At 40.3% G+C, this 25,660-nt stretch overlaps 1 protein-coding gene across 1 annotated transcript in view; it reads left to right on the top strand.

The window, feature by feature from the left end:
- Nucleotides 1-23,674, top strand: part of CLSTN2 (calsyntenin 2) — a 690,495-nt gene extending 666,821 nt beyond the window's left edge. Inside the window, 7 exon segments of the mRNA XM_038416570.2 lie at nt 4,644-4,792; nt 7,126-7,349; nt 11,639-11,809; nt 12,488-12,633; nt 19,531-19,654; nt 20,450-20,634; nt 21,459-23,674. Coding sequence (XP_038272498.1) covers nt 4,644-4,792; nt 7,126-7,349; nt 11,639-11,809; nt 12,488-12,633; nt 19,531-19,654; nt 20,450-20,634; nt 21,459-21,641 — 1,182 coding nt within the window. The 3' untranslated portion in view covers nt 21,642-23,674.
- The last annotated feature ends 1,986 nt before the right edge of the window (nt 23,675-25,660 follow it).

The following is a 25,660-nucleotide window of genomic DNA, read 5'->3' as shown; positions in this document are numbered from 1 at the left end:
CCTGTGGTTTCAGGTGTGGGTGGAAAACCTCTCTTCAGTTTTGCCTCCCACTGCTGCTCCAGCACGGATGAATGGTTCTCTCTATGAACCAGCAGTAGGTGGAGGAAAAATGAAGTCCAGGGAATTTTTTTCTCCTTCCCACACAACTTCAAAATGTTTTCAATTTCAGAATTACTACAGTGGCGTGGTGTTTCTTTAAAGGTGCTTCTTTCATTTTTACCTCCCCAGCCAGTCTGACAGTCAGAGTTGACAGCAGGAGGCAAAAATGGAAAAAAGCAGTCGGAGATACACCAGGCAGGATTTTCTGGTTGTGCCAAGAGGGAGAGGAACAGATAAAAGAGGCACAGTTGGTGCCTGACCTTGGGTTGAAAATTAATAGAGGAAGATAGTGTACATTGTCCCAAAATAAACACACCTGATGACATCAGATATTTGTATGTGACTGTACATATCCATGGGCAATATGGATATTTGAATGGTACCACCGCCGGAAGGAAATTGACTAGTGAATATTAAAAGTTAGTAGGATTGTCAGTTGGTCCCTGTGGTCTCTTTATATTATCTAGAAAAGAACAGTTTAATACTGTCACACGATTTCTTATGTTGCAATTTTTATCTTCTTGCTTCTTCCATGGTCTAATTTTCATATATACACAACAAATCTTGCAGACACTGTCTATGCTATTTTTAACTTCTCTCCCCTCTCCCCACCCTCCAAGAGCGAGATGTAAACAGCCCAGAGTAGGGGCTTGTCTACACTACAAAGTTAAGTCGACTTAAGTTATATCAGTGTACAGCTGCCGCTATAATTAAACCACTGTTGCATGTCCACACTACCTTCTTGTATTGGTGGAGTGCATCCACAGTAGCAGCTCTTGCATTGACTCAGAAAGCAGTGCACAGAAAGCAGTGCACCCTGGGTAGCTATCCCACTGTGCAACTCACCACAATCTACCACAGGGTGTTTTGGGAAGGGTTTGTAATGCCTCATGGGGTCAGGTTCAGCATCTCCTGATTAGGTTTTCTCCATTCCATGGGCATTCTAGTACGTTTTGTGCCACTTTTCAACAGCTGTGGTAACCTGAGTGCCCACCATCTCTGTCAGAAAGCATGGATCCTGCACTGCTCTTCAGTATTGTGCTGAGCGGCACAAACACAACATGCCTGATCCAGCAGTATTTACTGAGCTGTGAGTCTGATGATGATGCCTTGGTTTCTGCCTTGCTATGCGCCAGGAAAATAAACAATTCAAGATTGCTGTTGCCATTCACGGAGCAGCTGCACATGGTGGACCGTCTGTTCTGGGCCTGAGATACAAGTGGTGGGATTGCATCGTTATGCAGGTATGGGATGAAAAGCAGTGGCTGCAGAACTTTTGGATATGCAAGGCCACCTTTCTGGAACTGTGTGCGGAGCTTGCCCCAGCCCTCTGGTGCAGCGACACCAAAATGGGAGCTGAACTCTCAGTGAAGAAGTGAGTGGCGATTGTTTTGTGGAAGTTTGCAATGCCAGACTGCTACAGGTCAGTGGGGAATCAGTTCGGTGTTGGGAAATCCACCATTTGTGGATGCAAGTAGGTAGGGCCATTAATTGTGTCCTGCTACAAAGGACTGTGACCCAGGGCAATGTACAGGAAATAGTGGATGGTTTTACAGCAATGGAGTTGCTGAACTGCAGTGGGGCAATCAATGGCACACACATCCCTATTTTGACACCAGACCACCTTGCGACAGAATACATCAAAAGAAAGGGCTACTTTTCTACAGTATTACAAGCGCTGGTGGATCACTGGGTTTGTTTCACTGACATAATATGAACTGGTCAGGGAAGGTGCATGACGCATGCATCTTTAAGAGCACGGGCCTGTACAGAAAGCTGCAAGTTGTCCTACTGCAGGGGAAGACACAAGGCAGCCCTCCCAAGAAATCTTTGGCAGAGGATTGCAGACTACCTCCAGGAAAGTTTCCTAAAGATCTCTACAGAGGATTCATGGGACATCCAGTACACCTAAACAAACTGTTTGGCAGGGCCCCCTCTACCCAGCTGTACAGGGGAATGAGAAGCAAATAGTGACTCTACCTCTATTGGTTATTTCACAGATGTGGCCCTGCAATATTGAAGCAAACTGAGTACTTACCAGAAGTTCCTTCCCTTGCATCAGGCTCTCCAGTGCTGGACTGCTGGGAGTGGCTTAACTGCTCAGGAGTCAAAATGAGATCCTGGCTTGCCAGTCTACCAGATGCCCGTATTGCCCATCCTCCATCCTCCTCCTCCTCTTCCTTGTCCAGCACCTCATCTTCAGGGTTCACTCTGGTGGCTTGTGACTCCAGGTCCCCGCAAAGTATCCACTGGGCACTTGGTGGTGGAGGTGGGGTAGGCACAGAGGATGGCATGCAGCTACCTGTAGAATTGGCATGTCTGCGGCTCCACACCAGACGACTGTTTGCCTCTTTTGCCTTCCGGTATGCCCGGTACAAGTCCTTGATGTTTACATGGCACTGCTACGTATCCCTATTGTAGCCCTTCTCCTCCATTCTCCGAGCGATCTGGCCATAGATGTCAATGTTCCTATGACTGGATCAAAGCTATGCCTGCACCCAGGAGATACAGCACCTGCACTGCTGCATGGAGCCAGCATGATCAGCTGGGCAGATGCTATGTTTGCTCTCCACACCAAGTAAATAGAAAGAGCAATTTCAAAAATTCTCCGGGCCTTAAAAGGGGAGGGTCGTGCACCTGTGTATCTGGCCATAGGGCAGCAGAGTTCAAATGGCTACTAGAGCAGTCATGGTAGGGCATTGTGGGACACCTCATGGTGGCCACTTAGGTTAATGTGGATTTATTAGATTGGCATAGTGGGCAAGAGTTAAAGTGGCGGGAGGAACCTTGTAGTGTAAACAATTTCATAGTTAGGTCAACATACGCTGCCTTATGTTGACCTAACTCTGTAGTGTAGACTAGGGCTAGAATTTTCTTCCACTCCCTTTGGCAGCATTTCAGAGCTCTTGCACCTGAGCCATTAAGTTAACTAGCTAGCTTGAGTGACCCCTTGCTAATGTCATTCTTTGCTGTTGATAGTCTACAGGTAAAAAGAGTGATATGCATGATCACGTGTAGTATTAGTACATTCTTCTGCAGAAAATCTCTTATATTTTTCATGATGTGTATTCACAAGGCTTGAACCTAAGTCTCCCTGTCCTACTCAGCTCAAAGCTTGCCCTGTCTCTCTCATGTGCACATTCTATTTAATCTTCATCTTTTAAACCTTTTTCTTTTAAAATGTAGATGTTTGTGTGAGATGAACTATAAAGTATGTTCCATAATCAACAGTCAGCCTCAGGAAATGACTGCATGGAATGAAAGTGCATTTGGTATTAGTTTCCTTATGTTTTATGGAGCCTAAGTGGGAGAATGTAAACTCAGAAAGTTGATCTGGTTTTCTGTGCCGCACAGATGGCTCACTGACCTGATTAACAGACATCTTTCAGAAGGAAATTAACAACAACAAACTCTCACTCTCTCACACACGTACACCAAACAAACAAAAAAGGTAGAAAACAAACTTATTTGTCCTAAATGAAGTTCAGAATTAGGGCTTGTCTACACAGTGGGGTAGTGCCCACTCCAGGGGTGTGATTTCCACAGTGTACTGATGTGTTACACATTAATTGGTCCATGTAGACTCTGCTGCTGTATATAACAGGTTGACTAGTGTGCTTTACCATCGTGCTGTTTCACACAGCATGACATTAAAGCACAGTCAGGAAGATTTAGTGCACATGAGTGGGAGCTACATGTGTAATGCATTAGTGTGCTTTAGAAATCACACCCCTGTGCACTACCCCATTCTGTAGACAAGCCTCACAGTCTTGGTGGTGATAAAACCAGTCAGCATTTACAATTCACATAGATAGGTTGTCTCTGTCAGCAGGCTGCTACATTTTTGTTTTCAGTCTTATGAGCTTTGGAAAGGTTAGCACAGCTACAAAGACAACAGATGATTCTCTAATAAGACTTATCCATTCAGATGAGCAGCTGGTTTTATGCAGGAGGAAGCCCCAGTTTATATAGTGATCCCTCCAGTGATCATGAGATAGAGGGAGGAGAATACCCTTGATTGTAACTGTCATTGCTGGGGTTGTGGTAAGGAAAGTTTAATTGCTTTGTTCATTCATGTGGAAAAATATCTCAAAGATGGACTGGCATAAAAATACACAGAGGAAGTAAAAACAAGGCAGGACAAATTTTCTTCTTGTATAACTCTTATTAAAGTCAATGATTTTTCTACCAGCAATATTTTTTTCTAGTATATCCTGTAATAATAATAATAAGATAATGCATTTATGAAAAGTTGCATTTCAAAAATATGAGCAGCTGAGTAAATAGTGTAGATTCACAGTAGTTTGACTAGCTCCTCACTTACTGTACGGTTAACTATAGCAATAACAATTACTAAAATGTGTGATAGATGAGCATCTGGTGGGTACTTGTTTCTAAAAGCTATATATGTATGTAACTAATATTGACTACTCACAGCATTTGTTTCTTAAATTATTAGATTTTAGCCAGTCTCTCTAAATAATTCCTTAGACGTGTGTTATCCATCTGTTACCCTAAATACTAATTATATGCATTTTCCCCAGTATCACTTCAACCCTTCCCAGTCAGTCCTTGTCATGGAAGGAGATGATATTGAGAATATAAATCAAGCTCTCCAAAAGATCTCATATATCAACTCTAGACAGTTCCCTACCATGGGCGTACGGCGTCTTAAAGTCTCGTCTAAAGTCCAGTAAGTTACATTCAGTTAAACTGATTAGATCAGTTATATTTTTAAATACATTAATTATTTTTTCTTTGGAAATGTAAAAATAGAATTTGATTTTATATATATGATAAACTATGCCTTTACGCTATCTAGCATAAGGCATGAGTTGCATTTGCTTTTATACTGAATTACTTTGTGGGTTTCTTATGTTTTGCTTTTATGGTGTCTTTCTTGTAAATGTAATTTAGTTGTGTACAATTTGTGAAGCATTTGGTCTATATTGAAGAGTCTGTGTGTATGTTATATATCAGTTGAAGGTCAGTAGAGTACTTATTCCCATTTGTCCAATTGATTAAAGTTTCTTCTGACATACTTAGATCCATAACTTTTAAATCAGGCCTTTTATAATGAATAGATAGTACATCTACAGGGGCAATGCCTCTCTGCTAGAAATAGCCTTTGCCTATATTGTGATAGGGCCACAATCACTGCAAAATTGTGTCATCTTGGACAAAGTAGAAATTACTGTGTCCTACTATTATCATACAACTATCACAGAATAGCATAAGCAACAATAACATTTCTCCATGGTAAAGGACCAGTCCTCCATTCCTTGAACCCACAGACTTCAGTTGGAGTTGTTGGGGTTCAGGAAGAACAGCACTGAGCCCATGATGCATTCCATTTAATGGATGGTTAGGTTCTTGATTCACATAACAAGATAACTATGTGTGGTAAACCCAGGACAAACAGCTACAAAAGGGGGGTAGTAATTAGTCCCAGGGGATTAAAAGGCCCCTCCCTATCCAGTGAGGAGAGATAACCACTGGGCAATAAGGTTCAGCTGGAAAAGGGGTTGCTAGGGAACCAATTAGGACCTTTTAAAACCCTCTGCTGGGTGGTAGTGAGGGAGTAGGGAAGCTGCCAGTAGGCTGTTTGCAGCAAGATACCAAACCTTCCCAGTAGGGAGGCTGCACTTGCTCCCCAAAAGGGAAGGAAAACAAGCACAAGGGACTGACAGAGGAGAGGAGAGTAGCAGGACCCTGTGCCACCTATAAGAATTCGTCTTGCCCCAAACCTGAGTCTCCAAGTCTAATACAGATGTGGGGGCCTGCATGAAAGACCCCCTAAGCTTATTTCTACTATCTTAGGTTAAAACTTCCCCAAGGCACAAATTTTTTACCCTTGGAGGGTACATTGCCACCACCAAGTGATGATCAGGAAAAGGACCACTTGGAGTTACTATTCCCCAAGCCCTTATTCCCCTTTCCTGGGGGAGGCTTGAGAATAATATCCTAACCAATTAGTTACAAAGTGATCACAGATCCAAACTCCTGGGTCTTAGGACAATAGAGAAATCAGTCAGGTTCTTAAAAGAAGGATTTTATTGAAAAAAAAAATTAAATATCACCTCTTTAAAATCAGGATGGAAAATAATTTTACAGAGTAACAAAAAATTCAAAAACACAGCAGAACTTCCTCTAGGCTTAGTTTCAAAGTTACAAAAAAACAGGAATAAACCTTCCTCCAGCAAAGGAAAAATTCACAAGCAAAACAAAAGATAATCTAACATGCCTTGCCTGGCTTTTACTCTCAATTTTTGTAATATGGGAGACTTTTAGGATCCTTTATAGGTGAAGGAGTTTTCTGACCTGATGCTTCTCTGCTTCCCAAGAGAACACACATAACAAAGCATTCCGCGCCCCCCTCCCCGATTTGAAAGCATTTTCTTTCCCCATTGGTCCTTTTGGTCAGGTGCCAACCAGGTTATTTGAGCTTCTTAACCCCTTACAGGTAAGGAGGAATTCTAGGCTACCCTTAGCTGTATGGTTATTACAGGCCCCTAATGTTAAGCTTACAATGATTAGTTGCTATCTAATTAACTTTATTTTTTAACCATTGACTCTTTTGTTAAATGCTAATTAAGTGTCTAAATGTTATTGCCTACTGACCTTACTAATGATTGCACTTGCCACTGAGGTGTTAAACTACTCAAAGGTAATTCCAGTAATTGTGAATATTTGTATATAGGCCCATGTGAACTTTGCAACCCAGAACTGTTAGTATCATTGCTAACTTTTTCACATGGCAGTAAGAATACAGAAAGATGTGCATATGTACTGGTGGGTCACAGAATGAAATGGACTTATCTGGGGGCAAAGGCAGCTTAAATAACAAGGAGAAATAAGCACAAAAATTAATTAGTTGGGCATTGGGCAAAAGAAAGCGAAAACAGAAACATGCACAGAAAGGGTGGGTGAGGTAGCCACGTTAGCTTGCTTTACACTGCATGCCGCTAGCAAGGGAGGAATTTCACCTGACAACTATTCCATGCAATTAAAGAATATATTTTTCAGGTGTTTTGGTGAAGATGTCTGCATTAACATCCCAGATATAGATGCCTATGTAATGGTGTTTCAGGCCAATGAGCCCAAGATCACAATAAGTGGAATGGACCACTTTGCTAGACCAGCTACGCAATTTGAAAGTGAAAGAGGAGTGACTCTGTTACCAGATATCAGAATTGTCAGCACAGTCACCAAAGTGGAACATTCTGTGGACTTTAAAGAAAATGATGGAGGTTTGTGTGTATGTTTTCCACATTTGCCCCAAGCAGGAGTTAAAGCCTTATTGTACAAGATACAGTACACAGAAATAACACAGACAATTTCTGCCTCAGAGAGCTCACAATCTTGTATTTAGACTATTTTAATGTGTATTTCAAAAAATTTTTGAAACAAACAGGCAGATCCTCAGGCACAAGTTTACAGGCCTACTGTGTGTATGTACATGAAGTACAGTTTCTCTAAACCATTTAATTTTTTTGTACATTGTGCTTTTGAAGAGCCTACTTCTTATTAGAAGTGCTCAACAAAGTTAACATGAAATATCCTGACTTTTTCAGTGGTAGGTAAACACTAGGAAATGTCAATAAGGCATCACCAAAAATTGTTTTAAAAAAAGTCTTCCTTTTGGCTGCTGTTATGAGGTTTAATTAAAAAGCCATTAACCAGCTGTCTTAGGAATCATCCTCAACTACATTTCTCAGACCAGAATAATAAGCAACTATTTGTACATCTCTCAGAAAAGCTGAAATTGCTAATGATATATAGGGGCACTGGTTCTCTAAAGCTTCTTTTCTTTTCCTAATTATCAGTTGCCTTAAACTATATCTGCCCTCCAAAGGCCAGAAAGTATTCTAGATCATAGTGTTCACTGCATGCAATGTAATATATAAAAGGATACCTCTTCAGAAAAGAGATGTTCATTTTGCATGTTAGGAACTCTGATATTTCATTCATATCCCTGTGCATTATGAGTAAAAATGCATAAGTGTCTGATTTTTAAATGTATTTAGGTGATCAGTGGGATTTTCAAAAGTACTTAGGTGCCTAACTCTCATTGGGAGTTAAGTGCCTAGATGCTTTTGAAAATCCCACAAGGCATGTATTTGCATCTTTAGGCACCGAAATACCATTGAAAATCTAGTCCTAAACAGGACAGATTGATTTAAATCAGGGGTCTCAAACATGTGGGCCGCGTGTTTGTTTCCTGCAGCCTGCCCCCAGCCTACCTCCAGGTCAGGGGTGGGCAAATTACAGCCTGCAGGCCGAATCCAGCCCACGGGATTGCCCCGCGAGCCCCGCACCACTCCCTGAAGCAGCTGGCACAACATCCCTGTGGCCTGGGGGGGGAGGAAGAGGGCTCTGTGCATTGCCATGGCTTCCAGGCACCGTCCCCCACACATCTCCCATTGGCTGGGAACAGGGAGCTTTGGGGGAGGTACCTGGAGGAGCAGCAAGGTAGCTCACAGAGCCCTGTGCCCTCGCCCTCAGCCCTACCCCGGGCCACAGGGACATGGTTCTGGCTGCTTCCTTGAGCAGAGCAGCACAAGGGCCAGGTAGGCAGGCAGGGAGCCTGCCCTGGCCCCAGTGCACACTGCTGCCACCCCAAACCCCTCCTGCACCCCAACTACCTGCCCTGAGACCCCTGCCACACCCTGCACCCTCTTGCACCCTCCTGCACCCCAAACCCATGCTCTGAGCCCCCTGCTGCATCTCAAATCCGTCCTGCACTCCAACCCCCTGCCCTGAGCCCCCTGCCACACCCCACACCCCTCCTCCACCCCCTGGGGGCAGGGAGAGGGCGGAGTTGCAGTGGGGACTTTGGGGAAGGGGTTGGAATGGGGGCAGGGAAGGGGCCTCATGGAAGGAGTGGAGTGGGGGCGGGGCTGGGGCAGTGAGAGTGGGGTGTCAGTGATGCGGCCCTTAGGCCAATGCACTAGTCCTCATGTAGCTTTCGTGGTCATTTGAGTTTGAGACCCCTGATTTAAATCAAAGCAATCTAAATCACCAGTTTTAATTGTAATTTAAATCAACAAGCAGAAAACCTTGTTTTAAGTGATTGATTTTAATTGTGTTTTTGCATTTGTACTTTTTAGTTATTTTGCTAAGGGAAGATTGATCCACACTGATGGGTAACCAATAGAATTTTTGATTTGCAACTAAATAGTTTGTTGTTGAAATGTTGTGCTTATTAATAATCAGGAGGATACTCTATATTGTTACACATTTATTTGAGTAATATATCTTACATTTTTACTAGATTAGATGATGCTTCATTTTAACTTGTAATTTCTGTCCATCTCTATATGGATAGAAATTCAAATCCAATTAATTAGTATAAAAACAATATTTTTTAAAACTATTTTGAATGTGCTAGATAAGGAAAAAGATTGTTTATCAAAAGACATTTTGCATTTAAAACTGATGTATTAAACAAATGAAGTATTATCTGTCGTTGGTAAATGGATTACCATGTCCTTCAAAATTTTAGAACTAGTAGATCTCATTCTCTCCCATCAAGTTCTTCTTCATAGATTGGAAGAGGAAAGCAAGGTTCCCTGTTTTTTCAGCTTCCAATGGGTTTCTTAACTTTGAATGAACTAGTCATTGCATAGAACTAGTTGAATAAATTAAAATGAAGAAAATATTCTCTTTGCACATGCAGAAGAGGTTACTGCTGTCAAAAGCTTGTTTAATATTTCAACAAACTCTGGTTTCAGTTGTTCAGTCAGTGGCTTTGACCAGTTCAGTGGTTTGACTTTCTTTGGAACTTGTGAGCAAACATTTACTGCTTATTATTTTTTGTATTTAATTTAAATTTTAATATATTATAGTAAATGTAGGGATTAACATAGGTTGTCAACTTCAAATTTAATTGTTAAATATTTTTAAAATTATCCTGCTTTTAATTTCAATTAAAATCAGATTTAATTTTTTTGAAACTCATCATTTTTAATACACCCTGTCCATAAGTGACTCAGGAATCTAGGTCCAATTGATTTAGGTCCCCAAATCACTTAAGCATTTTTGAAAATGTTACCTCCTACCATTATCTATTAACAGTAGTAAAAAAAAATGGCTGGATAAAGTATCTGTTAAATTGTTGCAACTCTTATTGGAAAAGATTCTGGTTTTGCAAACAATATTGAATTATAATTATAAGTACCATGTTTTGTGGCTTGAATCATTCTTGCATTTGGACACTTTCATCCATGGATCAAAGAGCAAAGGTAACGGAATTCTTGAAAAAACAACGAGGAGTCCTTGTGGCACCTTAGAGACTAGCAAATTTATTTGGGCATAAGCTTTCTGGGTTCTAGCTCACAAAAGCTTATGCCCAAATAAATTTGTTAGTCTCTAAGGTGCCACAAGGACTCATCGTTGTTTTTGCTGATAAAGATTAACACGGCTACCACTATGAAACCTGTGAATTCTTGCTAACTTAATGAAGTTTTTCACTGATTTTAGAAAAGTTGCCTAACGGACTCTGTAAAGCTAGATCCCCAGCTGCAGCAGAGATGCACTTGGCACAGCTGAGGGAGATGGGGCAAAGGTAACTCTGCTATCTTTGTGTCTTTCTGCCCCACCCCCCGGTTCTGCAGCTGACTGGAGGCTGGGTGTATTTTGGGCACAACAGTTAAGGCTGTGCCCAGCAATCCACAGCCCTCATGGGCTATTCCAGCATCTGAAGATTGCCAGGGAATAGGGTGGTTCTGACTTTAATCCCTTCTTCCTGGGAGGGCCCTCTAAGTTGGGACCCTAAGGAGAGGTGACAGTTGCTGTGATTCCAGAGATTTATATTATGCAAAGGGTATGCGCAGCGAGCCAGTTAAGCCAGCGTTCCAGCCACTTTGTGCCAAGTAGACCAAAGAATTAAAATATTAAATATGCATCTGACTTTCTCTTCTGAGACAGGATAGATTTTTATACTACTCACTGAAGGACAGTCAGTTTACAACTCAATTATTTTGAGCCTGGAAAAAGCGTGATCATTTGATATTCCAGTTTATGACTGCTAGTTCTTGGATAGATTAGTATAGCATCCCCTCTAATACAAAATTCTTTATGGGCCATAGAATAATTGAGAGAATTGTGCAATCATAGAAAGGAAGACTTATGTTCACAGCTCCTTGGCATGTGTAGTAATGTACTGAATGAAGTAGTACCAGGCTGATGTCAATACAGTATTGAAAAGCGAAATTGTTAAGCTGTGAATTTACTTCCAAAATCATGTTTCAATGTTATATTTCTGACTTATTCTTGAGTACTTATTATGGTTTGCTATATTTTGGATTCATCTAAGTACTGATATGCCCCCCTCATAGTCACATCTGAGTATTGGAGATTTCTTGCTTTTGACTTGCATGCTATAGTCAATGTTTAATACATGCTTAGAACTATTCAGCCATTCCCTTTGGAAGCTGACAGCACTGCGCAAACCATGTTAGAATATAAATCTGTTTTGTGACTTTTTTTCTCTGATTTTGTTTCTTATTTTGGTATGGTCTATTCCTTTTGTTTACAGTCCATAAGCCAGTTGTGTTAGAGGAAATGGTTCACAACCTGGATTTCTGTGACATTTTGGTCATTGGTGTGGAATTAGATCCCAGACAGGAGTGTTTAGAACTGGATCGTAAGGAGTACCAAGGAAAACATCTAGATGCCACCAACTCCACAGCAGGGTATTCTATCTATGGTATGCTAATGGGCCATTTACATTTCAATTACATTCTTAAAAGGAAAGGGCTAGTTTTTGCCTTTAAGGTACCACTCTATGTTAGGGACAGAGCAAATCTGAATCACACTATCCAGAGGAAGCTGAATAAGGGATTGTGCCTCAAAAAAGCACAATTCCACCTCAGCTCCCAGATGGACGCCTGCTCCACCAGGTAACTGGTTCATCCTGTAGGAGTCAGCATGGCCATAGCCCCACCTTTTATACCCACATGTGGTAAAGTGAACCCCCAGGAGCTTATGGGGACACAGAACATATTCTCCCTTTGACAAGGCCTTATGGCATATGTCAGTGAGGGGATTTCTTGGTGTTCTCACACAAGTGCTAATCAGTTCCTGACCCTCTGAAGGCCACACTAACTTTTGAAGTTACTAAATTATTAGTGCCACATCTGTATATTTTTTTCTCTAGTATGAAAATAAGGGGGTTTTTTTGTTACAGTTCCTGAAGTCCTAACATTTCTCACTTAACTTGATATGAACTGGAGTCTTCGACAAATTCAGATTGTTCTATCCACTTTATTTTATTTAAAACATGTGATTTCCCTGTTCTTTAGTCTTGTAGTAAACACACAGGTTTCTACAATGCTTGCCTCTTAAGCATATTTTGGTATTTATTCATGTTGTGTTACTGATTCAGGTGTGGACACAATGAGAAACTATGAACTGGTGCTTCGACAAGTTCGATATCGCAATTGGCACACTTTCAACATCTTTGATAGAAAGTTCAGGATCAAGTGCTCAGAGCTGAATGGCCGATATACCAGTAATGACTTTAACTTGGAGGTGAGTAATGAAAAGATGCATTTTTACGAAAACTTTCCCTCTGTTATTGAACTACATTTCTTTCCTTATCCTTCAGGGCAGGGATTGAGTGTTCCTGTGTTTGTACAGTACCTACCACATTTTGGGTGCTATAATGAAAGAGTAGTAATAACTTACAAGAGGAAAACTTCTACATTTGTCATAGGTCACTTTCATTTTGTATGGCATCTCTAGCTGGGAATACTGAATAGATGTTGATCTGCCTAGCCTACTCAGTGGTACATAATGACAAGATGAACTCTCACTTGATACTAATTGTGGCAAATTGCCAGTACAATTATGATGGGTCCCACACTTCCTCTGCTTGGGGGGTGGGGGAGTGGTTCAGGGCACAGTTTGCTGCCCCTGAACTAGGGTATCTACTGTCCCACTACTAACCCAGAGAAGGGTAGTGGAGAGGGAGGGACCCAGGCCCTCCCTCTACTCCAGGTCCCAGCTCAGGTTCCCTAGGGATAGTGGTAAACCACTTGAACTAGTGCTTCCTTCCCCGGGGTTATTTCCCTCTCCTGCTCTTCAGCTTGTGGGACTTCCTGCTCCCACCCCCCTCTCTCTCCTCCCCCACAAGCCGGGGGTCTCTTTACCTAGGGTCTTGATCTTCTAGCCAGCCACGGCACTGCTCCAAACTGCTCTCTGCTCCAAATCCTCCTGGTCTGATTGAAGCAGGGGTTTTTTATCATGCAACTGGCTTTAATTAGTCTCTTGCAAACTTTCTTCCCTCTATAGGGAATAAGGCTCCCTTTTAGTACTCTCCTGCTGCCCTCTGGCTATGCTGTATCACATAATATACAGAACCACATTCTTCCCATGCATAGTAGAAGTGTAGGTCATCCTTACTTTTTTCATAGATTCATAGATATTAAGGTCAGAAGGGACCATTATGATCATCTAGTCTGACCTCCTGCACAGTGCAGGCCACAGAATCTCACCCACCTACTCCTGCAATAAACTTCTCACCTATGTCTGAGCTTATTGAAGTCCTCAATTCATGGTTTAAAGACTTCAAGGGGCAGAGAATCCTCCAGCAGGTAACCTGTGCCCCAGGCTACAGAGGAAGGCAAAAAAAAAAACCCCAGGGCCTCTTCCAATCTGCCCTGGAGGAAAATTCCTTCCTGACGCCAAAGATGGCGATCAGCTGAACCCTGAGCATATGGGCAAGATTCACCAGCCAGCTATCCAGGAAAGAATTCTCTGTAATAACTCAGATTCCACCCCATCTAACATCCTATCACAGGCCATTGGGCCTAATTACCATGAATATTTTTCCATGAACTGCCTCCCACATTCAAGCTCCAACCTATGTTCCAACTATTATACTGCTACTTAAAAGCACCATGCTGCAAGCTCATTGCTTTCCAACTTCACGTATGGTTTCTTTTTTGTTAATGCTGCTTTTTTGTTTGCCACCAAGTGTTACCAACTTGCAGTAAGTGAAATGATGTATTCTTCATCAGTAGGAAATCATTCCAGGTTAAGTTGCACCTCCTAAGTCAGTATGAGGATAGGGTTCAATTCAGTTTTTTTTTTATAGAGGATCTTGACTTTCATAGTTTAATGCATCAGATGTACTGCATCTTTCAACCTCAGGATCAACACTCTGTGTTACAGCATTTGCTGCTCACACATAGTCAGTCACAATTAAATAATTGCATATAAAGCAGAGAGTCCACATATTTTTGTCTCCGTCAAATGAGGCAGAACACTATTGCTTCTATGTACAGTGATGTGAGATACTGCAGGTGTCTCCACAAATCATAGGCAAGCAAGCTCTGCCTAATAACCAGCACGCTGTTCCAGCATGAAAGAGAGAGCCCTTTTCATTCTTGTTTGCAGCATTACTTCAAAGATCTCACTCAACACCACTAGCACCTGTTCTAGTTTACAATTTTTTTCTTTAAAGTGAACACCATGCTGGTATAATATGCCAGATTGATATCCCAGGGCTTAAGCTCTCTGTGAGGCACAAAACAAGCGCAGTGGTGTAAGCCTCCTTACTCTAACCCAGTAATGGGGCTCAAGTCAAACTTTCACACGTGAGAGGGGCAGTTTTGCTCAATTTCCATGCTGATGTAATCCTCTTTAGTCTGGTGCCAATTGTGGTGGTGCTTTTTTTACATGGTATAATCCAGTATTAGAGATTGCTAGAGTCAGAATATAAAACCAGATACACTTCAGGTCCAATCTGATATGGCAAGTTGTAACATATATGGCTACTTGTTCATTAGGAACTGGAATTGGATTAATAGGATTGTAGAAAAGATTCTGCTTACATGTATATCCAGGTTTATTTACTACAGATGGAGGCAGTAGTCCTTGGTATGAAATTTCACAGAAAGTCCAATCCTGCCAAAAGAAATATTGCATTTTAATAACTCAATCTGTTTTAATAGAGATAATATGAATTACACTAGCAGTTGCATTGGACCAGGTCACTCTATTTGATCCTTTTCCCTTCTAAAATGCATATTTTTTGAACCTTTGGGTTTTGCACTTTGGGTTTTCATGCACTTTGAAAGATGCACCTTTATTTGACAGTTATAGATGTAATTCACAGCTGTTCCAGGGCTGGGTATTTCCATTTTTGTTTTCCCACCTTAGGATCTCAAATTACACCTATAAAATAGGTTAAATAGTCAGTACTATGGGAAAGGTCAATACTTTTAAAAATTCACTCCCGTTTTGAGTACATATTTTTTTCACCTACAAACAGTTGCTCCTGCTTTTGCACCGATAAATCTGTTAAATGCAGAAATAGAATAAATTGTGCCTACAACTGATTATGGATTCAAAATTGCTAGCAAAAATTTCAGCTACGGAGTTGGAGGCTGCCTACTAAAACCAGACCTAGAGGCACTACATTCACACAAGTGAGCTGTTCAGCAGGTGACTGGGTGACTGTGGAGCAGACACCCAAACTGACTGACTGGGGCCACAGCTGCTGGGAGTAATTCCAGAAGTGCTATATACTTGAAATCCTTTCTGCTCACCATTTATCTCCCATTTCCTGGGATGACTGTCCTATTCTTTTCCTTATGTCTTTGGAATGGGTCCTCTCTATTGGAATTCTGAATGCCTGTTTAGCCTGACGGTGGATTTCTATGGCAAAATATGCTACAGGATGCTCCCATATGTTTACCTAATCAGCCAGATACATGGTTCTCCAGTGTCTCCTTTGTATGGCTGTTGTAATGCCACGAAGAATTTCATTTCTTTCAGCTCATGGCACAATTGGCATAGTTTCCTTTTAATTTTTAAGCTCTTATGAAATCCTGCATTTAGAAAACAGGCTGCTACTGTGCTAATATTCTGTTTTTCTCTTTTATCAAGTCTGGCTGAGTTTACAGCTTCACCTCTTCTCAAAGTCTTTCATCTCTTTCAAAAGTTTCGCAAGTGCTTTTCTCAGAAACTGAACTGCTTCAGCACTTATCTTTAAGCATTTCTATGCCACTCCCTGCTCTCAGTTAAGAACAGCAGCAGCTCTTGACTGTTTCACCCTCTGGCAAAGGAGAATGGGTAATTAGCTGACTGATTTGCTGTTGGTAGGTTGGGGGAAGCCGTTGGAAGTTAGAACAAGGATTATACCTGCCCTTCTTCATGTTGTATGCCTACTTTTTTAAAATAGAATTTGGAATTTGGGGGAATTACTGGATCCCCAGCTGCTACCAAACAGCCATATAACATGTCTAGGAAGGCCGGTTTTCAACTTAGTCAGGAGAATGTGGCCTTATTGGTGGGAGGCAGACTTTGTGGTGGTTATCCGTGGCCACATCACCTCAAAATTAGATTACTGCAATATAGTCAGCATCGGAGCTACACCTTCAACCAAACTGGAGACAAAGCTAGTGCACAGGATAATTCTGTGCCGTGATTTGCAATAGATATCTCTTGGTTTCTGAAAGGAAATTAAAGTATTGGCATTGACCTTGAATGGCATGAGGACTGCCTACGTGAGAGACTGCCTTTCTTCCTGCACAATAGAGCTAAAGTTAGTCAGTGGAGATTAAAGAGCTGGAGCCCACTCAGAATAAATGAAAGGGAACTACTCGCATCGCTATTTTTCACAAGGGGCCTTCAATTGCAACTAACAACCACCCTTCATCCGAAATAGCCCATGTTTCTTTCCCTTTAGGTCACTCTACAAGGCATATTTATTCACATAGGCTTTTGAGGGGAGGGAGGAATGCAGTAAGGACTGGTGTTTGTGGTCAGAGGTGTCCTATTATAATGTGGTTACTGCATCAGTTTCCCTTTCCTAGCTGTGCCTCAATTTCTCTCTAAGCGGGTACAATGATTAAATTAAGTCATCCAACTAACTCAGAAAGATTCCATATTTCCTGGGGTAACTGAAGTCCCAAACAAGAGTACAAATTAAAAACGAACAGAAAAGCTCCATGCAGTCCCATTACTGGGTCATGAGCCTTTCTGTCCATCTTTCCATTCTCTGGAATGTAATAGCACTTCATCCAGTCTCTCCTTTTGAGCCACAGGACTTCTTTGAGGGTCTACAATTCTTCTCTTCTCATGTTGCAGGGAACTGATGCTAGGGATTGCTCTCACTGTCTGGAAGTCCAGTGGTGGGCCCCAAATCAATAAGTTATCAATCAGTTAGTGCCCCATTCTTTGTATGTTCTCTCTGCACACAGCCTTTTCTTTCACTCTGGTAATCCCTTGATTTTCCAGCTGGGACTTGGCTATTTCTAATAGTATCCCTCCTTGTGTGTACTTCACAACCCTTGGGTACCATCCTCTACTTCTGTCCACCCCAAGGTCAAAAGTCACAGAACTCCCATCTCCCTTGGGTTCTTTATACTTTTTTTTATCCACTCACCTCTTCTAGATTGCTTCCATAGCTCCTTCTAAATTGCTAGCTTCACCAGCTTCTGCTGAATCTCCCCAGCATGCCTGCCACCCTCCCTTCCTCACTCCACATCTTTCTCACACAGTGAGGAAAGGCTGCCTCTTATATTCTGTCCAATTTACAATTCCCAGAATCCATCTGGTTGGTTCCTCTCCCAGAATTCTCTTGTTCTGGGGATAAAAGTAGAAGTATGTTGTGTTGAGCCTGTAGTTTTCCTTAAAGGGTGAGTGCAACCTGTTGGAGAGTGACTTTTTTGGCATTGATACCATTTTATATCCAGTTTGCACAGGTGTAAATGACTGGACATACTGCAAAGTAGTGGAGGTCCAGGCCCAGAGATCCTATAATTAGGCCCTTAAAATAAAATAGTAAATTAAATTTTTAAAAAATGCATGCATGAGCTATGGAAAAAACAAATTCCTGTCACCTCTGCTCTGCCTTTTGCTTTCCTTTCTCAGCTTTCCTCCTGGCCTATTATTGGTATTTATATAGACTATGAGAAAAGAAGGGGTTAGCAGAGTTGCATTATGCTATGAATTACATTCTTTCCTTCCTTCCTTTGAAGGAACCTTTAGAGAAGTAAGTTCTGTGAGGAAACAAATAGAATTTTTCATATACAACATGTGCTGTCATGTGAGAAATCTTTGTCCTTTCTAAAATCTGGGGACTTATTACAAAGGATGCTATTTGTCACGGGTAAATGGAACATATAATCAATATTTGGATATATTGCTTATTTTACTATGTGTTTGAAAATTGTTAACTTGGGCTCATATCTCATTTTGGGGCAAGGAGTAGGAACACAAGCATCGTGCACACCATCGTGCTACATTGCCATGAATACTTACATTTGTGAAACACTTTCTTGAGCACCATGTTGATTCTTTGGGTTTTCATCTGGACATTTTTCAAATGCAGTTGCACTGTGCAAATTGACATTAAATCTGTCATTGGAGAGTTCTGTGTTGGGGTCTCAATGATTTTCAGAACAGTTTGTCTTGGTTTACAAGAAAAAAGGTTGAATTTAGTTGCTGGTCCTGTAAATGTAATCTGGGTTCTGAAAATCAAGCTTTGTTCCTTCTGGCTCATTGATCATCTCCATAAAGATTTTCTAGGCCAGATTCTCTAGAGTTTCTTGTGTGCCTAACTCCATTACCTTTAGTGTTGTGGCACAGGTGTAAATGAAGACTGAATTTGACCATGCCTTTGCAACTTAATTAACAATTATGTTACTGAATGAGCCAAAATAGAATTCAGCCCACTTTCCCACAGCTGGCATGGATCAATTGCTAACAGAAGCAAGAGTAATAAAATGTATCAGTCACTAATGTCAGCAGATATACATACAGGGAGCAGACTGAATAACTGGATGACTCCCCACACTGCAAGACTGCCAACTTGCCATAACATTCCCCATAGAAGCAGAATAGAAAAGAGCTCAGTGAACCCCAAAGAAACATTCCACATTTGTTACTTAACCTGGAGTATAACAGAGATAGCATCACATTCAAACAAGAGGCTGTGCTTAAACTTAGAGTAGGTCAGAGAACAGAGTGCCCTCAAGACAGTTCTCTAGAGTACTTTAGAAAATTCCATCAAAAATTAATAAGGGCTCTACAAATGCCCAAACCTGCTCCTGTTAAATACAATGATAAAACTCTTATTGACTTCAATAGTGCATTTAACTTACGATAGAAAGATGAACAAAGAGCTGGTTCATACAGGTAAGAAAGAGAGCTTCTTTATTCTTTGAGTCTGTTCAAGAGCTACCAATAACAAAGTGGCCCAGCCAAACCATAAAATAACCCAGGATAGGTTAACTGACTTTGGAGACATTTGATCTTGTCTCCAGTGCCTACAAAATGAACATGAATCTTCTACCAAGATCAATATAATATTCTTTGCTGTGAAGTTCATCATCAGACCAGTTTCAGACACCAGAAGGCATGGTATTGGAATTTACAGCACTTTGTAGTATCATGCTTGTTCTTTTGTTGTTCCAGGTTAATATCCTACACAACTCGAACTCTAATTTTATGGAGCATGTAAATCACATGGTAATACAGCCACAGTTTCTCCAGTCTATCCATCACCCAGAGGAAAGCATAAACAGCATTCCTGGCTCAGGTATTAACTATACAGAAATTGCTCATAATACTTAAGGTGTTGTCAGTGTTTCTGTTGTGATTCAGTTCAGTCAACCAATGAAGACATAGAATCCCCACTTATACCCTGGGCAACCCAAAAGAAATCATTGCATAGATGTAAGAGAAAGTAACATTTGTCCCCCTCTGTCTTCCTGAGAAGTTGTGCTTTAGTTAAAAAATACACTATTGGAAATTGTGAGGCCAGTTTTTTTTTTTTAAAATAGACCAGAAAGTTGAAAAATTAAAACTGGCAAATGGCAGAATTCCAGACATAACTTCATTTGTGAAAATAAGTTAATTCTCTAATTGGAATCCTGGGAATATCTGGGAATATTTGTCCCTTAGCACAGCAGTTCTCAAAGCTGGTCCGCCGCTTGTTTATGGAAAGCTCCTGGTGGGCCGAACAGGTTTGTTTACCTGCCACGGCCGCAGGTTCGGTCGCTTTCAGCTCCCACTGGTCATGGTTTGCCACTCCAAGCCAATGGGGACTGCAGGAAGTGGCGCGGGCCAAGGGACGTGCTGGCCGCCCTTAGCAGTAAGGGACAATATGGATGAAGGACAGTTTAACCTTCTGGCAACAACAGACAACTGTCTAACATTGAGTTCTGCATTGTTCTTACCATTTGTGATCACTAAATGTAATTATTGGAAATATTACCAGTGATGTGCAGGTCGCAGAATCTCAGCATAAGAAAAGAAAAAAACAGAAGGAAAGAATGTATTTAGTGGTGTGTAGGCAAATCTGTAGAGAAATGATTCCATTATTTTTTTTCAGTTGTTCCAAGCGTGGCTACTATTGTTATAATAATCTGTGTCAGTATACTAGTCTTCATCATAGCCTTGGGCATCTACAGAATTCGGACTTCTCATCAGCCCAGCTCTACAGAAAATGAAGGAAGTAAAGAAAATGAAATGGATTGGGATGATTCTGCTCTAACCATTACTGTCAACCCCATGGAGGTACGCAAAAAAGCTGGATTGCTATGGCACTTCCAGGAGTTAGCATTTTGGGTGGTAGCTTGTTTAGTTACTGTTTAAAAACACTTTAAAGATTGCTACTTTGTTTGTGTGATCACTCTTTAAGGCAGGGTCTGTCTCTTACTATGTGTATGTACAGCATCTAGCACAATTGGTCCCCGATCTAAGGTGAGGCCTGTAGGCACGGCTAGAATACAGATGATGATGATGATGCTTCTGATTATTATTTTATTTGTCCTCCTATATCGGATTGTTATTTGATGGGATGGTGAAGAATTGGCTTGGGGGGAGAGGAGCATTGCCCTATCACTTCCTACCCAGCATAGACCTGCAATTTGAAGCACCCACAACAATGCAATTTGTCCATTTTAAAATGTGCTGGTACTAAAAATTGACAAACTGAAGGCAAGAGGAAGTCCAGGGCAGAGGTTCAGAAGAGAGCAACAAAACTGAACACCTGTCTAGAGAAACTGACACATGAGCAAAAGTTAAGAGCTAACTATGGGTAGCTTTGCTAAACAAGGACAATCATTTACCAATATTCCATTTTTGTTACAATAGCTTCAAGCTTTAGAATTTACTTGTTACTTTATTCTACTCTCTCTCTCTCATATAACCAGGTAGCCATGTAAATCACACTTTCCCAATATATTAGCAATTAGTTTCTGGAGTAAACCATTACATAGCTACATTACCTATTTTCATGGGTGTTACAGGAGGTATTAAACTATTGGTTCAATTGCTTTGCTCCCCTAGCTAGGTTAATGAACAGTCCCTTTCCTTCTGTGTTTTCTAACATAATGTAGAAATATGAAGAGCCTCGCCATGTAGAAGAGGAGAGTGAAGAGGAAGAAGATACAACCAGTGATGAATCAGGTGAAAGTGAGGAAGAGGAGGAAGAAGAAGAAGAAATTGGAAATGCAGGAGACAAACAGAATGCCACCAGGCAAGAGCAGTTGGAGTGGGATGATTCAACACTTCCTTACTAGAACCTGCCAGTCCTATTGCTCCTTTTGTAAACACCAATACAATTTATTTCTGAGTCAAGTTAATCTCTGTCTATGAATTAACTGACAGGATTTGAATTTATTGCCTAAAATAGATATAGTTCTATTGCCCAAATTGATATAGTTGTATCAGTTGCTATTGATAGAATTGTCCCTTTCCTTACAATGCCTTGTGAAATACAGGGTACCAACTTTAATGTCCTCTATGGTAATGACACTAGTCTGGAGCTTGGACCATCGATTTATTCCCTCAATTTCCAGTTTCTGTTCCAAATAATCCAATAAAAGTCCTGTCACTCAATCCATAGAGGTTTTGCCTTTGCTATTTTTTCATATAGGAGAGATTTCAGCTTGTTATGATTTCTGTGGATCCAAATAATGCTGTTGCCATTTGGCTTCACTTTATTGTATGTCTAAAAAAAATCTGCCTTCAAATTGACCTGGTATTGCAGTGTCTCCAGGAATGGGGGGGGGAGGAAGCAGAGGTTTAATGCTACAGGTGTCAAGGCTGAATGCCATTTACCCCTCCTTTTTTGCCTTCTTGGATGCTAATTGCATTCTACAAAGGGATATTTAAGGCTTCACATGTAGGGTGTATGAGAATAGGAATGGGTAATACATTTTATCTGCTAATGTCATGACCTTGAAGATAAAATCTTTATCCAGTCCACCTATTGAAACCTGACTACTATCATGTAAAACCACCAGAAAAAAACTTTTTTTCTTTTAAGTCTCAAAGATCTTCTGCCCACAGATTAAACAATTTTTCTTATGTGAAACATAAATTGTAATTCAACTTGGCTTTGGCTGAAACCTGTGGGGCTGATCATTAGCCACAGATTCATTAATTTGCTGCAAATCAGTGTTTTGTAATCTGCATTGTAAATCATTATCTTGATGCAGTATCTTACTGCAGTAACAGAAAATCAATGAACCCCAGTATACTCAAGTTGCCTCTGGTTGGGACTTAGACAGGTACTTACATTTATGCATGAAAATGAAATATAGTCTTGGGGAAATGTTCCCTTCTGCCTGTAGAAAGACTGATTAAATGATTCCAGCTGGAATTTGTCTGACTTTATTCTGTAAAATATTGTCCCCCATTTTTGCTATACTTTTACCAACCAAACAGTGGCAAAGGAAAAAACTGACATAACCTAGACTCTCCAGCTCTCCTTTGCACCTACAACTGTCTTTTTTTCTCCTCTTCTTGAACCCTTTATTCTTTGAGAAAAGGGGTCTATAAAATAAAATAGGAACAAGGAAAGCAAAAATCCACCTGGAACCAAAAGAAGTAAAAGAACAAGGAGAACTTGAGCAAGTATTGGTTTAATGTGGCATATTTTTTCCTAAACACTGTTCAAAGAAAAAATACACAAAATATGCTGGTAATTCTGTTTCTGTTTTTTCCTCCTCCCTTTAATATCCTTTGCATCTTCAAAATGACATGAACAACAAATGAGGCAGCACTTCCTAGGTAACAGTTATATATTAAAATAGACAAACCAACTGGCATGACAGTGAATGCTGCCCTGTGGCTTTTCACCCGTTTCCAACCATCTTCTTTAGATTTTGTTTGTTGGATTTTGCTTTGTAATTTGCTGTTTGGAGTGAGCCATTCCTCCTATCTTTCCTGTGTGCCCCCAAGAAGCTCAGTAGCAGTACAGTATGGAGTGTAACAGGACAAAAAAGTACATGTGTCAATCTTTTTTCTTTGCTAAGGTGCCATGGCTCCATGCACAGTCATGGCACTTAATCCTGCAGGGGGCAACCCTTACTCACTCTGGGTTCATATGGATAACTTTCAGGGTTGCCAGCTCTCTTGCTACTTCGTATATTTCTTAAAGCCTCAGCTCTTACAGTAATGTGAATACAGAAAATCTCAGCTTTCATTTTTTAAATCAAGTTTCTAGCTCTTATGGGTTCAAAAAAAGTTGAAAATGTGACCCGAGTGGGCCCTACAAGCTTAAAAAATTGAAAGGTAAATGAAGACAGTCCCAAATTTATTCCTTTTTTTTAAAAAAATCATGGTTTAGACTGACCTCATGATTTTGGGGAGTCTGACTCATGATTTTTGAATGCTTGGTGTTGGCAATATGGAACTTTTCTCATGTGTTACAGTCCCATTTACTTGAGGGTGTAAGAACAGCAGGATTGGTCCCCTAATTTATTTTTATACTCACTAATTATTTTGAATAGCAAGATATTGTTTAGGCCACTTACTGTTTTGCATTTTAGATGGTGTATGTACAAGCAACTCATTATTAAAGTATATATATTGTGTTTTCTTCCTTCCAGAGAATGATGTAAGGAAATCCTGGTGAAAAGGCATAATTCTTTTTTTTTTTTTTCAATAATATGAAGCAGGCCTTTCATTTGTGGTTTTGTTTTCAGCACACAACTAAACAAAGCTTTCTGGTCAGACAGAAAGTAAAAATTAAATTTAAAAATCAATCTCAAAATTAAATTTGTATTGAAAAATTCAACTTTTGTCAATGATTTTCACCATTTTTTTTTAAACAGCAACTTACAACATTATTAATAGTCTAACTTTTTTATAACTTATTCATGGCTTGAATATAAGAACATTTGTTAAATATTTACATTTTGGTTATTGGATGCAAATCTATTCAGATCATGCTGGTACATTACAGAAGGAGGAAACATGAATAATTTTATATTCTATATTGTAAATGTCTAATTTATAGAAGTAAGATAAGTAAAAGCAGAGCCTGTGTTATCTCTATATTAGTTTTACAAGATTGTAGTCTATACACTAAAATGTACTTATTTTAGGTTAATCATCTGAGCAGGTTATGAAGCATTTTTCATTCAAATGATCAGGAGCGTCATTTTTACAAAATTTCAGTGAACTGGATATTCCTTTATAAAACACACACACATACAAAACATCACTACAGTTTTCTGTAGCAATGGCCCAAAACACTGGAACACTGTCATTTTACAATCTATTTCCGAAGGAATTGTTTTTCATTATTTCATTTTTTTTCCAAATATTTCTACAATTTTTTTTAGTTTCATTTAATGAATAAAAACCAAAAAACATTTGGTTTTAGTAAAAATAGATTTTTTTTCCTAAACGTAAAAAAAACTTTATGAAGGCCAGAACATTTTTACTGAATTGTGTTTTGTTTTCAGTTGCCATTTTTTCCATCCAAAATGGGAGGAGGGGAAAATCACTTTGGTTGAAAAAGTATTTGTCAAAAATATGCTTACATTAAAAACTTTCAACCAGTTCTACAACACACTACAATTTACATGACTGTATTGGTTGAATAATGAAAAATACTATATAATATTTCTAATAGGGGCTCTCTCAGTTTTACTTCCTTACAGATTTCTAAGTATATTTCCCCTGACCCTCAATCTTATCACTTTGATCATGTGGCTAGACTAGAGACTATATTTCATTCAAGGCCAGATTGTACCCAGCCCTGAACAGGTTCATGTCACAGGAGGAGACTGTATACAAGGAGCATCCATGTATCTCCTATTAGAAGACTGGTAAAACTGCAGTCTTTAAGATGAGGAAGCTGTGTGGTGCCCACTCCCCACCCGCAGCTGTAGGAACTATTGTACAACTTCTTAAAAGGGCAGTAGAATATCCTTACTCTTTTGCACTCCCCTGAATAATCTGGCTGCCTGAAGCATATCCCCTTACTCCAAATACAGATCTGGGTCAAGTCACACAAGTCCTCATTTTCCAGTAGCAAGTGTCAAAATGGACCCAGTCTTGTGACCCTTAATCAGCCAAACTCACACTGATGTCATTAAGACGAGAGCTTTACCTTATTAAAAGCAGCAGGATTAGGCCCCAAAAGTCCCTGAAAAACCACCAAAGTGAGACCTCCTCATATGGCATCTGGCTGTTGTGGGGATGGGGCATTAAAAATGCCCCAAGATAGATACTTACTTTTTCTCTTGTGACATTTTGAGGATAGAGGCAGATTGGAAAAAGCTGCAAAATTTACTAATGCAAA

Source organism: Dermochelys coriacea, chromosome 9, assembly GCF_009764565.3.
Source record: "Dermochelys coriacea isolate rDerCor1 chromosome 9, rDerCor1.pri.v4, whole genome shotgun sequence".
Lineage (NCBI taxonomy): Eukaryota > Metazoa > Chordata > Testudines > Dermochelyidae > Dermochelys > Dermochelys coriacea.
Note: the sequence above shows the minus strand (reverse complement) of the source record. Positions and strands in the feature narration are given on the sequence as shown.